Consider the following 19,289-nt stretch of genomic DNA (forward strand, 5'->3'; position numbering starts at 1 on the left):
CATGAATTTCAATTTTCTTAGCATCCAGTGGACTGTGAAAGGCCAGCTATTTAATTCAATTAACTAATTAAAACGTTAATGCAAATTACGCTATTTTATAGCTTCTTATCCCGATACCGTATGTAAGGAGACCTTTTCAGCGAACAAAATAGGTAGATAACAGCATTCCGCTCCTCGTGCAATGGGGATTCTTTATAATGGTGATGTAGAATAAGATTTTCATACTATCAAAAAATTAAGCAGAGCGCAGACTCAGTGCATGAATACTGTAAGCTATGCATTTCATAAATAAGTTGCAAAAATCGAGCAAGTCGTTAAGGAAGATTGGGCCGTTAAACCTCAATATTTATCCGAATTTCTCATTCGAAACTAAATGCCAAATCGAAAGATAAGAGTGAAACTACTCCGGACATTTATGTATTTAAGAGTGCTACTGGAAGATATACACAGTAAAATACAGGCACACACAATATTGTTCTTTAATTTTTTTTTTGGAAAGGCGGGGATGGGAGTTTGGACTCGAATGCAGAATTGGGCAAATCTAACAACCGTTACTGCACGTATTTCACGATAAAACATAAGAATTAAGCTACTTTAAATTAAACTTTAGGATCACGATTTTGTCCGATACTACAATAAAATGAATACAGGACCGGATATAGAACATTTCCGTATTATTCGGCTACAGATACACTTATGAGAAACGCTATACTATTGATTTTAAAGCAGAAAAACACTTTGATACAATATTCATGTTTAGTAGCGTTATTAACTTATTCTAGTTTGATGTTCAGATTCAAGTACTTACGGTATAATTTAAAATAAAATTTGGAATCAGGCAAGCGTTATAAACCTATAAAAAGATGAATTAACATTCTCCCCGTAAAATATGACTAAGCACCGATATATTTGATTTGTCCGTCCATACGCAACATGTTCTGAGACTGTAACACAAAAAGTATTACTTTGAAGTTCAGTACAAAATTTTGCCCCAGCAATTGCTTTTTGCGTCAAGAAGCATGAACATCGCAATTTATAATTTCGACAACTGCCCTCTTGGCCGAAATTTGATGAAGTTTGGAATTCAGGAAAAAAGACAAAATGTAGTTCAATTTCGTTTTTAAATCAAATTCTTTGATCACATTCTTGTATTTGTCGAAGTTGATTTCATTTATTGTTCAAAAATAGGTTGTTAAAATCTGGACGTAAATACGTAATATTTACAAGTATACGTTGCTCAATTTTTATTTTACTATTTCGAGAGAAAATTTGGAAGAACGAAATAATTTTAATATTTAGCTTTAGTTTAGAGAATCTTTGAATCCGCGCCCAATGCTTTGGAGTAAAGAAGAATCGTTTAACGCACCTGTGAGATAGGTTTTTTAATTGAATGTTTTCTTAATTTGTTTTTAGTATATTATTGTGATTTTCACACTGTATTTACATATTTGTAGATATTGATAATTTAAGGCAGTATGTAAGAATGGCGCCAAAAGAGACTGTTGGAACAGAACGGCGTCAAAAGCAAATGTCGATGCCGGTGAAGAGAACCTTTGTCTCGCTGAACAAATACATCACATCGATAAAACACCAATGGTCCGACTATATCACGATGTGGGAAATGACAAAAATATTGATCCTTATTTCCCGTATTCAAAAATTAAAAAAAAAAAAACAAAAAAAACTCATAATTAAGTCAATGCTGTTAATTATCGGGAAAAAAAGCTGGTCACGTGAAGCCCCAGAAGGGAAAAATGGTTCATATGTAAAGTTTAAATGCTGAGAGTCGGCCAGTAAAAGCTAGTCGCAGTAACTCCCACGTGATAGTTATTCTATACGCCAGGGAGCCACCTGGCTTTGTCATTATATACTCCCAGGGGAGGAGGATGGAATGATGTTTGAATGGCCCACTCGAAGCATGACGAGAATAATGAAAACGCTGCTATCAAGATACAGCTGTGATGGAGCGAAGTATGAAAAATGTGCAAGTCAACAGATTTCGAACAAGTATCCGATGCTGTATTAATGATTAATAAATAATTATTTCTCAAAGGCTGGAAATAACAGTAGGATTAGGTACTGCCATCTATGAAGCTTTAAAACTAACAATATAGGTATGCCGTCAGTTCAGTGGCTCAGAGTTGCAGCAGTAAATCACTCTGAATAGAAATCTAAATCTAAGTTGTTGAAAACGAGCCATTCCGTACACAGTATGTCCATTTCAGATTAAATTTTACTAGCTATCCTAATTTATACAGCAAAAAGTCAAAATATATATGTGGCAGTCGATTTTTGATTTAAAAAACCGATCCGATTGATTTATTCCAGAAATAATGAGATGGCAAATGGAATCTTCATTTGGGGGGGGGGGGGATATATAACATAATTACATCATTTTTAATATACAAAATTAACCTACTTTTGTTGAGTCAATTTGTTCATTGTTTTGATTGAAAAGCTGGAATTTTAAAGAAGTACTGAGATATTTGTTCCGAAGGCTTCTTTCTCTGGTTGGTCCACCCATGTCCCAATGTACAATAGGATTTTACAACCTGTCGTGGGTGGAGATACACAAAAAAAGAAGATAAAAATATAATTTTCGTGTCGATAAACATCACGCAATTAGAATCCGTTATCGTGCTTAAGATGTAAGGCTTTCATATTTACATTTCGATACTGTAAACTATCGACAATGCAGTATTTGAAATTATAGTACTGGTGGTCATTATGATAAAAATAACAAAACAACCACTTTAAAATTTTTTTCTGCTAGCTTTACACTGTTTCATCAACGAGTACAATTTCATTTATGAAAGTTACATATACTCTAAAAATCAAACACGAGCCTTTTTCAAGCCCTTTAAGGGCCTTTTAAATAAGCAGGACTGTAGTTTTAGTGATCGATCAAAATCAATTTACAACTTTAAGTAGATGTATGTTCACGAACATCCATCCCAAAGAAGAATTTGAACCCACAGTAGGTCAATGTTAACGAGTAAACGCAGTGTTCTTATGAAAATTAGTCCTCATATGATTCCAGGAGTATTCTCTACAGCGAGGAAAGCCAAGATAGTTGCCTTTCATTTAAGGGAAAAAAGCAATCTTTTGTCCCCTCCTTGCGGGTGCAGTAGTCGTTCGTCACGGAAACTTGAATTGGCAGCACATGCTTTTAAGACGACCCCGACAGTAATGCATTTCACTAATAACGAAAATTAAATCATACTACCTAAAGAAACTGACCAAAATGATTATTCAAAGTAATGACAAAATTTCCTTGAATGCAGTGAATTCTGGTATATATAACATTAACTTAGAATCTAATACAATTTGTAAATATTTTAAAAACTTGCGGTGGGGGGTCTTTGAAGATGTTATTTCTAATGGAGGTCATTGTTATTGAAGTGGTATTGATAACGCGACCGAATTATTACAAAGCTGTTTTGTGGAATTTCGGGAAGACCTTAAGGGAATAAAGGCAGTTATTAGTACTGCACTTTATAATATATTAATATGCCCACACCTAGACTATTATTCAGATAACTGCTGGGTTCCATTTCCACCGGAATGATAAGGAGACGAAGTTTCGGAGACTTTAGAAAAATAAATTTACAATGTCGAGATGCATGCAAATTAATTGAACAAAAACAGGTGGAAAAAAGGCAGAGACATGCACGCTAACGAAACAAAAATTAACACGTTACAAGAGAGGAGAGAACAAGGATAATTCCTGTAAGTGTTTCAATTAGATGCGAGGCCTAGATTTTTCTCGCAAACGAGTAGAGGCAAGTGGAATGGCTTGCAGTGAAGTGCAATCACTAAGTAAGATGTATGATGAGTGAGCTCCTCAAATGAGTCAACCGAATAATTTTGGATTCGGTGCAGCATATGGTCTCATCTAATTTAACATTCTTATTTAATAAAAAAAAATGTTAATTTTTATCTAATATTTTATCTAATATAACAATCATGAGACGATTTCTTGCCAAGTCGCAAATGCCAATAACCTTGCCACTAGCCCCAGAATTCCCCATTTCAGTTCAATTTTAAAACTGGAATTACGGCCCAAGGATATAAGAGGCAAGTTGTTTTTTCTCTTAGTTTCCCTGATTTTTAAGATGGGGAAGAAAAAAAAAAAAAAGCAGAGCTTTTGGGGGTGTATTCTCATAAGCTCTGAGGTCAAAATTTTCGAAACCTTAAAGTTCCTACATATATTCAGCTTTGAAAGTTTGAATGTTTAGCATTTTCCATTTACAATGAAGAAACGAAGCCGTATGGCTCTCTCTTTAATAATTGCTATTACCCACCGAACGAGAGTTCACTTATGAAAAAATAAATAAATGAAACTCCGTCATCGGATTTGCTTCGGTTGTTGGAAGGTTTCTGCTCACTTAAGACAGTGAAACCTTTTGTCAAAAGCATTAAAAAAAGGCGAGTATACGGCCGCCTAGGCAGTGCTCGTGTCGTAAGTAGTGGAAGCTAAGGCAGCGCCAATGTAGAGGATTGTATACTCACACTCTCATATCAAATTTTCGAAACTTTCAAAGCTTCTACATTATTCGACTTTGAGATAAGGGTCCTCTATTTACTTTAGATCGCCAAATCTTTAACAACCCACCTTTAGTTTCAAGGGCAATGCTTCACGTCCCAGATGGAAATCAAAAGGCAGGTCTTTTAAACAAACTTGTGGAAAGAAGGAAAACAATTAAGTAAAACCAATCGTTTGTACGTTTTCGAATTGTCATCTGTTTCAATAAACATGCTGGGGAAGGAACTGCTTTTGAGATTTAAATTGCAAGCCGTTATTTAAGATAAATCCCATATAAGATGCCTCAAACCTATATCACATCAAATGGCATATACGTAAGTTTTAAAGAGAAAGAATGAACTAGTGTTATATTAACAGTTTGGTTTTTGATCCTTGGGAAGATGGTGAAAAAGGCTCGTCTTAAAGAGGCAAATCCCACTGTCGCGTGGATATTTGAAAAGTACTTGCAGGATTTTCATCGCTTAGTCAGTGGACTAGAAGCACTGAAATTCAGTTTTCTTCGCAGCACTGAGAAACAGCAAGATCTGTATTTAACGGTTTGTTATAGAACATATCAAAAGTTTGGTAAACTGAGTACAGCAAGGTTTTATCAAATGCAGGAACAGAGCGGGTATCAGCAAACTAGGCCCGGTGGTTAGCGAGGTTATGTATGGAAGGGAAAACGTGGGCGAAAGTAGTCCTGAGGTATTCCTGAACTGATGGAAAAAAAATTTGAAGGGGTAAACTGGTGACTCAAAGCAAAGAACTGAATTGTTTGGGATTTACGGCCAAAGCAAGTAAGGCTGAGAACAGTGCATTATGTCTCATTTCGTCGGTAGGATGTGCCCATTTTCCAGAAAAAAAAAAAAAAAAAAGGGGGGGGGGTAATTCAGTATTAGATTGAGTAATTCATTCAGTTGAAGAGCCTTATAAAGTGGTTCTACGCGTCCCAGACGGGTTTAAACTAAGATCTTTCCAAAAAAGCTCTTATTTCTATTGACCAAGACAATTTTTGGTTGGAAAGATGTGTTCTAATCCCGTCCAGTGGCGAAGAACCTTTCCAGGACTGTTCGACTAAAAATGAGTTGGTCTCAATACAAAAGTTTTTCTTCCCGTACAACCGACAAACCGTTCGGATGAACACACGTAATTAAACATAAAATACTTTCCTCGTTTGTTATTTGAAAACGAACCATTGGACCCGTACGAGTTTTTCCCAAGCCACTGTATTATTTGCATTCAATAAACAATGCTGTTCGGCAAATTACTGTAGCTCGAGAATGTTTGAATCGACATTAGTTACTAATTTTTTAAGAATTGCAACCACGAATGCTACATTTTAATACTGTGGATGGACAAAGGTTCCTCTGTTCTACGGACCAAAACAGCGCTCGTTTTTCCAAACCACTTTCGACCTAAATTAAAAACAGCATGGTAGTCTCACACCGGACAAACTAATCTTCCACCTAGACAATTGCAAACATTAATATCCACGGTGTGACTCGAATCCACAATTTGCTGACAAATATTCGAGAGAAGTGGGATTTATTTATTCATATGGAGTTTCCTCCCTCGACCCTATTGGGGCGAGTTGAGCCCCCTCATGGGGGGGTTAAGTATTTATGGCTGTAGATCCGTGCGTGTTCACGGGGCCGGTTTGCCTGCTTGCGGATGAAAAACCCGCAGATAAACTGGAGGGGGGGGGAACCCTGCTGTCCACGCCCGAGACCGGCTAACTTGGTCTATGGCTGAGGGAGATCCTTAAGCTTCTCAGGTCGGCGAAGGGAATCGAACCCAGGCCACCCCTTCCCATGGTTGCAAAGCCACTAGGCTAACCGCGTGTACAGAGAAGTGGAATGAAAGCAATGGATTGAGTACTTTGATGCGGACTTCTTTTTTTATGTTGGGGTGGGGGGAGATGAACAGGCTTGCTTTCATTCTGAAGCAGGGGTGTGCTACACGATAGATCTCTCTCTCTCGAATGAGCATACTTTTGAAGAAAAGGAGCCTCCGTAGCATCGAATCCAGTCTCTTCAACTGAAGGCTAGTTAGACTATCATAGGAATGTGGCAAGTTCTTTTCCCCCATCCAGCAAAAACAGACAAACCTACCATAAGAACACAAGTAATTAACAGATGATTCACTGGCCTCATAAGCCCGAGTTACTTAACTTAGTTTGGACCGCAATACTTTATTATTTGACACCTCCAGGGAGTCCAAAGACTCAGCAAACTCCTACTGAAAGGAAAAGTTGTACGGGGTTTCGACCATGTTAAAAATATAAGCAGGCATCCCTGTGAAGCATCTTCAGTTCAAGATATCTTACGTCAGAAGAAACTATAGCTCATTATTTGGAAAAACTAGCAACGTGTTAGGGATAAGTGGTATGCTTTGAAAGACGCCAGTGAGCCTGTGAATGATGAATCATCTAGCTGCTGTATCTTATTTCCGCTTGTGAGACGCATGACCCGACGGCTCAAGTGTTGAAGAGAATGAGATCAAAACGGAAATAACTGCAGGAGGTGATAGTGAATCACTACTGTGCGAATACAGTCTAATTTAGGAGGAAATCTATATTAAATGGTGTTTGGAACTCTAAAATATAGCCGGTAGCGAATATGAAAATTGCACAAAATATCAATTCTTTCCGAGGGTTGACATTTTGCGATTACCTTGCAATCATTAACTGGATGCACACAAGCTATATTTCTGCTAATAAGTTACTTTAGTTCCTCGTGAAACGATAATCGAAAAATACAAGTGTTTGATGCATTGTTCATGCAAATTTGAGGTGTTTATAGCTGCTCTGTGTATGAAGTATGCACGAAAAATAGCAAATTTATGTAAGGCTTTATTCCTCAAGATTCAGCAGACGTAATAACATTTCTCCTTATCGGCAGCATGATTTTTTGCGAGAATCATATTTGACAAACAGAATTCTACAAATACGTCGTTCGGAGATATCGACTGCCACCTTTCTTTCGAAAGACTTTTCTTTCGTTAGAATGGACGCAGCTGTAGAAGCTAAATAAATCAATAAAACTGATAAGTTAACACTATAAATAACTGGTTTAAGGAAATATTTTGCGTTCGCTAATACATTAGTTTTTGCTTGTGGTCTTGCAAACTATCACAGAAATTGATCAGCTACAACGATTTCCTTCATGTCCAGCCGACCAACAAAAGGTTAAACTTATTGTACATAGCACCATGCGTGAGCTAAGAAACAGCTGATTAGAGAATTCTGCTCTAGAGGCCAAACACTATGCCACTTCAGGTCTACATAACAGGGCCATGGTTTCACTGGACGATGAAAACCGAATACTTCGGGCTTGCTTTTCAGCGAATCGCAGTCATCTAAAATTCTTAAAATTGATTATTAAATGCTCAACCCTTGTTGGGAGTGACGCGTTAAGTATTAACTGGTACTATTCAGTCCGCTGACAGTGACAATTTCTGTATTCGTTTTGTAAAATACGGTTTTGCGAAAAAGCAACTTATTTGAATTACTTCATCTGTAATGATGTGTCCTGCTGCACGTTGTTTCGTGCCCCTCAGGTGAATTTTCACGATTCAGAAAACCGAGTTAACGTCTTGCAGCAGGACATATCAATTCCTTCGGTTGGTACTGTAATCCTGAAACTGGCTGTTAACCAGTTTCAGGAATACAACAGCATCAACTTGGAAGTTTCCAAATATATGTAGGGTTTTTTTTTTTTTTAAACCAAACCGGATGTCACAGAGCCTTCTTTTCAAAACTTTATTTGGTGGCCTCCAGTGTTTCAAGATTTCATTTTCGCTGTATTTGGTTAATAACGTTAATGTGCTCACAGGTAGCATAATCTTTAAAATCAGTGAAAACTTATTAAAAATGTTTTTTTTTTTTTTTTTTTTTTTTTGCAGATGGCAGCATTCCCCATGTAGCTTTGGTAAACTGAGGTGTTGCCAAAAAGGTAGCAGTCAAAACAAACCCATTCTTTTGCGAAATTTGTATTCGATTTAGAATTGTTTCAAATTAATTGTTAATACTGTTTCTTAGTAATCAGTAATCTTAGGAGGGTTACTTTGGAACAAAGAGAATAACACACAGTTAAAGTTAGTTGCTGCAATATCACGTGTTGATGGGAAGGTGTGTTTACATTTATAGACAAACTGTAAATGAGAGATCTTGCATAGCATGGAAAAAGAGATGAAAAATTTCCACGCTATGCAAAACTGCACTGTTTAAAACAACGTGTTCCAAACAGAAATTTACCGTGTTGGTAAAAAATACATTTTTTAAAATCAGAAATACCAATTAATGCACACAAAAATTTAAGATTTTAATTTTTGATAATTGAACAATTTTATTAGTTTAAATACAATTTTTCTAATGTAGATTACACAAGGTTTCTTTTTCTAAAGAGTCAATTTCTCTTTTTATTAAAAGCAATTTCTATTTTTTCTACTTAAAGTTAGCTCGTTTAATGAAACTTTTATAGGTACTTATAATTGTGCATAAAAGGGCACTTCTATGTAAAAAAAGAAAAAACATTTTGTAGACTGACCACAACTTGGCTGCACCAAAGCTAAAATAATGAAGCATGTAATGATTCAGCTGCTACTGTGGTATGCTAAATCACTACAGTACTGTTTTAGTAGAGTCAGCATGTCAAGAATGCAGTACAGCACTATAATACTGTTACTTCTTTTTTTTTTTTAAATTAAAACGTAAAAACCATTCTACAGCAAAACCCATGCTATGCAAGGAGTGCTGTAATATGAATGTCACTTCAAATTATTAAACCATTAAGATAAAACTTGAATACCCATCTTAAATAGTAATTTGCAAAGTTTCCTGAATTCATAAAATGTTTCAGTCTCTAAACTCGGGATGTATGACCTAATATGTAAATCCCTATTTTTATGTTAATTTACTATAGATCTTAAACATGGTATTAAAGAAGAGAGATTCCACTCTAAATCTTCTTAAAAAGTACATTATTCTTATATCAAGGAGGCAAACAATGTGAACTTTGAAAACCGAGTTTAAAATGAGAGCTGCAGAAGGTTAACCTTCTGCATACATTTTCATAATCTGGTTGTTGTCATCGTCTTGTCCTTTGAAGAGTCTTAGATGTTTCCGTGTGCTCCTTGTACTGCTTTGGCTATGTCGATGATTTTGTTTGTATAGAGCTGTTGTTAGGATTAGAATCCATTTCTTGCAAGGCTGCTGTAATTGCTGGGAGTGGGTGTCAGTTCATTATTGGGGCAGTTGTTGCAGTTTCTATATGTTCTCGTATCATCTGTATTGATCTTCATTCCTCTAATGTCCTGTTCGTAGTCTTGCTATCGCGGTGGTGGTCTTTCTGTCAGCACTGATTTCGGGAATTTGATGTTGTATCACCGATTTCAGTGGAATTAGTTTAGCTTTTGCTAGTGAATTGGCATCAGCAAGAGTTATCATGCGAGTTTCTTGGTTGAGTTCTCTGGCCTCTTTTACTAAATTTATCAGCTGCTTTCATTGTAATCAATGCCTACATGAGCAGGAATCCAATGTAAAATGCAACTTTTTCCTAAACACTTTAGTTGATTTAAGAGTTTATAGATGTCTTGTGTGAACTTGGTATTGCCATTTTTGGTTGCCTCCATAGCTGATCTTGAGTCACTAAATTAGAATTCCTTCAGATTGTTGAGATGATGATAGTTTTAAGTAGGCTTCTAGTGCTTTATTGCGTCGAGTTCACTGTTAAAATTGGAAGCGATTCTTCCAGATCCAACTTTTATTGAAAATTTTGCCTTTCGGGAGTAGAAGGAAAACACCAGCGCCTCCATTAAATCATATTGGTGTCTGACGATCCACTGGTATAACAAATAACCTGTTGGGAGGATGAAAGAAGGTTCATAGTATTTAGGCCTTTTTCTTTTGGTTCTTTTTTTTGTACAGAGTTTGGTAAGGTTTAGATTTATGGAGGTATTTGAAGGTAAAGGACTGGAAAATAGATGTTCTTTGTTTATGTGGCATTCAGCTGATCAAGACCTTTCTTTCCTGATAGTGTCATCATATTGTAAAGTTAATGATCTGTGAAGTCTGCATTTTTGGTTCCAACGTTCACAAATTTTTAGGGAGATATGATCGCTTTGGTAGCTTCTGATATTATTTATGAATTTCAGGGTGGCAAATTTTTGTCTGTTCTCCAGCAGGTCAAGCCCACATTCCTGTTCGGCTCTGATGTTGTTAGTGGACGAGACCGCACCAATGATAATCTTGGATGCTTTGGCTTGTATTTTGTCTAATTTTTTCTTTACCGATGAGGCCGAAGGTGACCAGATAGGTGCTGCATATTCCAATTATTGGCCTTATTAGTTTAATGTAAGTAGTTTTGAGGATTTTTGGCTTTGCACCTCAATTTGTTCCACAAAGCCTTTTCAGTATATTTAATTTTTTTTTAGAGCTCTTTAAAGCGTAATTCCTGATCAAGCGTAATACCAAGGTATTTCGGATTTGTGACTTTTTCAATTAGCTTGTTGGTGATCATGACTTTGGGATTGTAGGAATGTCTATTTTTCCTGTCTGTACTAAAGGTGCTTAGTTTTGTTTTGTCTGGGTTGATTTTAAGTTCATCTGACCATTTTTCTAATCCTCTCATGGATTTGTTTAGAATCTCCTCTGATTTTAGCACAAGTGTGTCAGATGGCTATATCATCTGCATAGCAAGTTACTTTTGTGTCTTCTGTAAGGTAGGGATGAATGTTATTGACATATAGAAGGAATAGTAAGGGACTGAGTACTGAGCCCTGGGGAACACCAGCCCAGGTTCTCTGCTCTTTTAATATTGCTGCATTGATTCTGACTTTGATCTTTCTTCCTCTAATGAAATCAGCAATCCAGATTAAAGAGTTTCCTCTAATTCCAATATCATGTACTGTTTGTATTAATTTTTTGATCCAAACACGAATGAAAGCAGCAGTCATATCAAGAAATATGGCCGTTGTCTTTTTTGTTGGTTTTTTCTGAAAAAAGTATTGTTTGGCAGAAGTGGAATAATTGATCTGTTGTCGAATGACGGGTTCTATAGGCAGTTTGGTAATAGTTTATTTTCTTATTTTTGTAAGCCAGTGCATAAGCATGTAGTGTATGATTCCTTCAGTAATTTTACAAAGTATGCTAGTTAATGCGATAGGTCTATAACTTTGACATTCTGCAGCATTTCTGTCAGGTTTCAGGATGGGTACAATAACTGATTTTTTCCATTCTTTTGGAAGTTTGCCTGTTCGCCAAGAGGCGAATCTGGTGTAAACTGCAATTAATGAAGGGGAAAGGCTATGGCACTTGCCAAAGGTTGTGTATACATAAACCTTTTACAACTTGAGATTGCTTTCTTGATATGAAATAATATTTTTCCTTTAATAAAGTTTACTGCTAAGATACCTGGCATGCTCTTTACTTTTTAAAGTAAACTGAGTTGGATAAGAGGAGACTACAGTATTATACTGCTAGGCCTCTTCTAAGCCACCTGAGAAGATATGTACATGTAACTAAATTACAACATTCTGGAGATTGGTACAAAACTGGTGATATGGATAAAATAAGACTGATGGATGTAGTAGTAGTATATGGTAGAATAATCAGAGCGCAAGTGCCAGGTGGTCTACTACCCTGACTGTTACTTAATTAGTATATATTCATAACATTAGAAATGACTATTTTGGTGGAATGTCCAGTTTGCCAATGATACTAAATTCAGAACAAATGTATCTATAGGGCAATTTAAATAAATGGAATCTGGTAAAGAAAAATCTTTGCTCACTGTGGCAAAGTGCAAAATTATGCACTCAAATAAGTGCAGGTTGGTCCAAAAATATACCTACCAAATTTAATGCTGTATTATTCCTGAACAAGGAGGCATACAAATCTCATCCAAAGTGTATTAAGGTCTACATATCTTATGTTATTTATATTACAACATGTTCAATATGTTTACCTTCAACCTCAATGATCTTCTGCAATTGTATTGCAAAATTGTACACCACCTAGTGGAGGATGTCTGTTGGAATAACCAAGATTTCACACTCAATGATTTTCACTCCCCCAAACTCTTTGGATTGTTCTAATACACTTTGTCTTTGAGATGTCCCCATAAACAAAATAAAATAAAATATTGAGGAAATTTTTTTTTTCTAATTATAGCCAGCTAAATGCAGAGAAAATTGGATTTAAACTTGGTAGGTGCATTTTGGGCTACCCTATATATTTGTATGTATTATGTATAGAAATGGATGAGGCTAGGAATCAGAGGTGGGGTTGAAGAAGAAGAGTGGAAATTCAGAGGGCTTAAATAAAGGTCATATACATTACCCAAATAATCAGTGTATAAGTTATTCCTCTTTACAAGGGTATAGCTACATATGGACTATGGTTCAGATTTGGTTGCTTAAGGATGAGAGAACTGAATACAATCTAAAAAGATGGGTGACAGACATTGTGACAGGTTTCTTTGTGTAATACAAAGAGGATGGATCGAAGACTTATGGGTTAGAATTTAGTTGATAGGGTCAGGAAATAGTAACTGATGTTTCTCTCATTGCCTAAAGAAGTTTTCTAGTGTAGATGTAGAAAAATGTAAATATATGACAATGGGATTACTTCTTTAAATTGCATAATGTTTATCCAAGGACTAGAATTTTTAAGTTAAGGGGATAAACATCCCTTATTGTTTTTCAGCCAGTAAGCAAAACTACGATCGAGACTTACGATCTGAACGTTTCGTGCTGACGAACTGTCGGCGAATCCAAGCGTAAATGACCACTTGGTAGTGCCATACCACGGCAACTCGTTGCAAAGGTGGAGTAAGTTCCCTCACTATTCTTGATATTTTCTCATAATGTAAAAACACACAGCTCTTAGGAGATGTAGTACTGTTTTACATTATGAGGAGAGGTCACCTTGCCAGAAAAAATAGCCGTTTGGCTTTTCATCATAGTTAGAATATGGTATATTATAATATAGTGATACACCGTTCTGGCAATCGTATGCAAGTTCTTTTCACTTAAACCCTGATATTCTACATCTAGCTACTCACTGATGAGACCTCAAAAAAGGTTGAAACCGGTCTGGGTAGTGACCTCTCCTCATAATGTAAAACAGTACTACATCTCCTAAGATGTGCGTTTTTACATTATGAGAAAATATCAAGAATAGTGAGGGAGCTTGCTCCACCTTTGCAACGAGTTGCCGTGGTGTGGCACTACCAAGTGGTCATTTACGCTTGGATTCGCCGACATGAAACGTTCAGATCATAGGTCTCGATTGTAGTTTCGCTTACTGGCTGAAAAACAATAAGGGATTTTTATCCCCTTAACTTATCAACCTCACCAGAAAAAATAGCCGTTTGGCTTTTCATCATGACTAGAATTTTTTTTTGGCTGAACGAGTAGAATGAATTAGAAACGGTAACAAGCAACCTGTGAGTGAATGAGTTTAAAGAAAGATGCGATAGGTATACTATGTTAACAGTGTTGACCTTGAAAGCTGAGCTTTTGGACTCCCTAGAATAACTAGGTTTGAAAGATTTATTTTGGACATCTTTCAAACCAACAAACTGAAAAATAGTCTAGTTCTCAGAGACCCAATCTTTCAAAACCCAGGCCAGTGAAACAAAATCATAACTGGAATATATACATGCTTCTGGACAGTGAGAACCTTTCAATTATTTTAGAATTTATTTCAAAAGACACTGTTTCTTTACTTCATGAGATAGTGAATTTTTTTCTCTCTTTTATAAGCTGTCCTTTGGATGGAAAGACCCATTTTCAAATCCCATCTAAGGCAGGAAGTGGTTTAAGAGCATTTCTACTGAAAAAGTTAGCCAGTCTCAAAGCAGCAAGCCAGAGAATACAAACAATTAATAGCTATTGAAAGTTTATTTTTCACTTGGTTAGACTATAATAAATTTAGTTTAATCCTTTAATCCAAGTGTGAGCAAACAAAGTTTGCACCTGAAAGCATCTTCAGGACTAGGGTAAGGTCTCTTCAGTGGGAGCCACTGAAGAGACCTCAATAAAGGTCGAAACTAGTCTGGGTAGTGGCCCTTCCATTAATGCATAATATTATACATATCTGCAAGGAGATGTGTTTTGCATTATGGGAGATACTGAGATAGGAGTGATGTTAGCTTGCTCCACCTTTGCAATGTGTTGCACCACCTTACCCTAGTCCTGAAGATACTTTCAGGTGCAAACTTTGTTTGCTCACCCTTGGATAAAGGATTAAACTAAATTTATTATAATTAACAGCTATATAGATTCTGCAGACAGGATTAACCATGCTATCATAGCATTAATCAGGTTTCTATAAAACCAAGTTATTTGACCATAGAACACGAAGCTTACCACAAAGTTGAGAAGAATGATAAAACTATTTCAAAAAAAAAAAAAGCTAAGATAACAGTGGCAGAACCAGCAATAATATACCAAGTGAACTAAGACTGTCATGTTAATAATTTGAAGCAGGAGAGGAGAAATACAGAAGTTTAGAAAGTAAATAAGTCAATCAAAAATAATTTAAATAAGAAGGAGCATTGGGGGGGGATGCACTTAGATTTGCATTTCTGCAATCAATGAGTGTGGCATGAAAAGAGCATTATTTTCGTCTCTTTGGTAGGAATAAAGTTCACTGATTAAGAGAAAGAACTTGGATATCAAATCTGATAGATAGTGCTTTTGCTAAAAATGCTGCAATTTGAACAAGAGTGAGAAGAGTGCTGATGTTCAGAAATAACTGGGATCATTCCTTAAGGAACATTGCAAAAGCTGTTTTTAAGAACAGATATAGATAGAATGAGAAGAGAAATTTGGCAAGTCTGTAGTTAAAAGATAAAGTGCTCACTAGCTGCCACACATTTTTAACCCAACATTAGTAAGGTGGCGGTGTCAGTTATTTCTTTCTATATGTTTGGGGTCTGCGACACCCCACCTTACTAATGCCAGGTGAATAGAACCTGAGTCTAGAAAAACATGACGGAAACCAGTTTAGTAGAAAGTCTATAGTGCCAATGAATCATCTTGTGAAGATAAAAAAATTATGATAGCTCTGGTGGTTCTCCCAAACATGAGAATGATATTTCAGATTGGGTTGCATGTACTAATTATACTTGAAAAATTCTAAGTCAAGTGTAAGCTTTGAACGAGATATCCTCACAACTGGTCCACTTTGTGTATACGTATACATATACATATGCATGCATAGAATTACATGTTTTGGAAGATATTTTGGAGTCTGGAACGCGAGCTCTGAGGTTCAGCAAATGAGCAAACAATTAGAATCAAAAGGTCAGTAAGATAGAGGACATTAAACGACAATGAAAATTAAGAGGAAACTGACTACAGTTGCAAGTGGAGAGAGAAGAACCATGAAATGGTAAGCTCTTATGCTAGATCTAATCAAGCATCTCTGAATGGTCAATTGCTCTTGACTAACTTCTCCAAATCTTATTCCCACATTATGTATTCAGAAGAGCAGGTGACTGGATGACAGAACCCAGAAGATAACAATCTGCATGATCATCAATGGGGTTAAAGATGCAATGGTTGGCTATTAGTGATAGGTATTTTAGAACTGAAGTTTTTTTTTTTTTTGTAGGAGTCCAATAAATATAAGCTGTAGTTCATTTTATGATTAAATTGAAATGGTATCTTGCATGTCAATACCATCCCTAGGAATACACTATTTCCTGATATCAAACTAGGTGAAATTACATCTTCTACTTAAATTATCATTTTTGTGGGATAAATAAAAGTTTCTGGGAGAGAAAACTTCCACCTCCACATGAGACCAGCTAACTCACTTTCAGTTTGAAAGTACAAATTCTCAGTTCTACTAGAACTCTTACTATATATCCTAGACAAATCCTATCAGATTTGCCACTATAGGAGTTTACTTCCCAACATTCCATTCTAATGGAGGAAATGAAATAATATTAACCTATATTAATGTGCTATTTAGTTGTTACAGATCTGAAAGATTTGAGTTGGCAATGGCTTTGAAGAATTCTCTTAACCTGAAGAAGTATGGTTGCATTCATTTGCCAAAAATTTGGGAGGCTGTCATCCTAAGAGCAACTCCCACATAGTTGTAATGTTTTATTTTTCTTCCCAACATTAGAGGTCGCCATAAATAGGACTTTAAAATTGCAGTGTGCAAAAGATCTATTGTTTTACTTACTCACTGTCACATGTACAAGTGTGTTGTGCTCTGATGATGCCGATTTAAAATTCAGGTGAAATACAAGCAGTTAATAAAACATCTTTTGTTTAAGTTGGTTGATGTTAATACCATTAAAATATTAAGTCATGAATAACCAACACTTAAGCTTATCTGTTAGATTAATATTAACCAATATCCAAGAAAGGCAATCTAAACAAAAGAGAAATCTTGCTACTTCTTACACTTCTAAACCAAACTGAACAGCTCTTCTGCTAAAAAATTAAAGTTTCTTGAAAAACATAAGCACTGTCAAAATGCATCCATTACTTTAAAAGCAGAAGAAAACCTTCCTTTAATCACACTTCAGATTTTCCCCAAAGCCTTCAAATTCAATTATGGCACATCTTTCAAAATAAAGTCATAGCAACACTACCATGCAAAATATTAAATTTTTTTTTTTTTTGAAATAGAACATTCAGCACATAAATAAAAGGGTTTGTAAATAAATTATTACCGTATAAGACACTTTTTCTTTGAAAACAGGCCTGAAAAACAGGGTGCATCTTATATGCCGATACTCAGCTTTTTATTACTTTCATTTCTGGAAATTTTCTCTAAAATTTTCTCCCGAGTTACGCTATTTCTTTCTTGCTATGTGTGAGAGCATTCCAGTTACATAGAGTTCAGTGGATGTGCATGTGTTGTCATCGACGATCACAGCTGTGTTCCTGTTCGTTGAAACTTTCAAATTGTTGTTGCGGTTGTTGTGAACGGTGATAAATTTCTGCCGTTAAATTTTCCCTAAATTTCTTGGCAAATTATGGCTGAAAAATGCCGGCATTGCTACAATATTACATACAAGCTACGTGTGATTGCATATATTAAAGAACATGGAAACAGGGCTGCAGAGAGGCATTTCAGACCATCCCCCAACCGAGAAAATGATAAGAACTTGGTGGAATCAGGAAGAGGATCTTAAAAAAGCAACTCACAGTAGCATAACCTATGAAGTGGAACTGCAAAATAGTCAGAACTGAATATTTGGATAGGTATTTGTTGAAAGGACCTACTTATTACTTTATAAGTATTTGAAATACTGTAAATTCATTATAATATTCAGTGATAAAGTCTTTTTTCCTAAAAAATATGCACAAAAAGGGGTGCATCTTTTTCAGTATGAAACCAGTACTTTGTATTTTAGTTTAAAAAACTGAGCTGAAAAGCAGTAACAAAGCTTAAGTTTCAAATATTTAACCATTCCTAAAGATTGTTTTCAGCAACTCTAGAAGTCATACTGAAATTTCTTTCATCATATTTTTTTTGAAGAGCAAATAATGAAATTACATGTGGATACCTATCTAAAACACTTCCATATAGATACTAATTATGTGGTATTATTACCACTCTGAATAGCACCTATTAAGCAACAGATTACATAACTAAACAAGTTTAGAACCATTTCATATACAAGTAGCTACCTGGATCATTTGCCCGTTGTTCCCTTAACTTTAATTCGGTACAGGAGAGTTTGGAAAGCTTCTGTTCCAGAACCAATGTCAAGAAACGAGCTTGTGTTGGGCTTACGTTCTTAAACATCGAGCAAAGGGCCACTGTCTGTTCACACTCATTCCACTGGTCAAACACGCACAAGATAGCATTGACGTGATCACGGAACATGAGTGTTGACTTCATCATGTCACCTATAATTGAAAAAATATCAGGAAATAAGAAAATAACATAAAAATCTTTAAAATCCTTAATTTTATTAAATTTTTTTTTTTGCATGGTACATCATACCAAAACATGAAAATACACAACTATTACTGATTTTCAAAAGTCAAGTCCAGAGTGATAATATAGCATGAAATCCAAATTAATTCCTACTTTCTGCCTAGTACACAGAATATTATCAACATGTTCAACATCTGTCTTGCATCTTCTTAGGAAGAAATAAAATTTGCTCCTTCAAGCAAATGCTGTCCAACTATCTTCAGTTTAATCACTTTTCAATATGCTTAAAATCAAGTTAAACTCCTATCAAGAAAACTCCAATAAAAAAAAAGCTCGTTTCTGAAATAAGGGGCATTCAGTATAAGATATCAGCTGCTTATAAAATACCTTTCATGAATAATAGTTGTGTACACAAAACTTTGCATATGCATAAGAATGTTTCACAAGGTATCCTGATGGCTAACAGAGCAATAAAATATGGATCAGTTTAAGTTAGTGTTGAGCATATTATTTCAAACAGTGCACTTAGTTACTAAGTACCTGATGCTGAAGTTCATTTATTTTCAGCAATTATTCTTCAAAAGAGAATGGAAATTGCAATTTAAAATGGTGTATGAATGTAAATGGCTAACCTACAAAAACAATCAAACTAGTAAATGTGAAAGTTTGTATTTTTAATAATACAAAAAGCTTCTAAAGGAAAAGTAGACATTTCTAAAACTAGGCTTGATAGCAACTTTTAGGGTTTTCCATCCTTTTGTTTATATAGAATTATTATAATAAACAATTAAATGATCAAATTTAACAATCTTTCAGGGATATGTATCAACTTACCAGTCTGCTTCACAA

The 19,289-nt window shown here is 35.6% G+C and overlaps 1 protein-coding gene across 15 annotated transcripts in view; it reads right to left on the bottom strand.

The window, feature by feature from the left end:
* The window catches only part of smg (sterile alpha motif domain containing protein 4 smaug), a 392,969-nt gene that overhangs the window by 164,905 nt on the left and 208,775 nt on the right, over positions 1-19,289 (bottom strand). For all 15 annotated transcript variants that reach the window (XM_090400252.1, XM_090400245.1, XM_090400238.1 and 12 more), the window contains one exon: positions 18,188-18,409. In XM_090400252.1, coding sequence (XP_090256378.1) covers positions 18,188-18,404 — 217 coding nt within the window. In that variant the 5' untranslated portion in view covers positions 18,405-18,409. The remainder of the gene's footprint in view (positions 1-18,187; positions 18,410-19,289) is intronic.

Source organism: Typopeltis vanoorti, chromosome 11 (genome assembly GCF_054136105.1).
Source record: "Typopeltis vanoorti isolate ZY-2024b chromosome 11, IOZ_Tvanoo_1.0, whole genome shotgun sequence".
Lineage (NCBI taxonomy): Eukaryota > Metazoa > Arthropoda > Arachnida > Uropygi > Thelyphonidae > Typopeltis > Typopeltis vanoorti.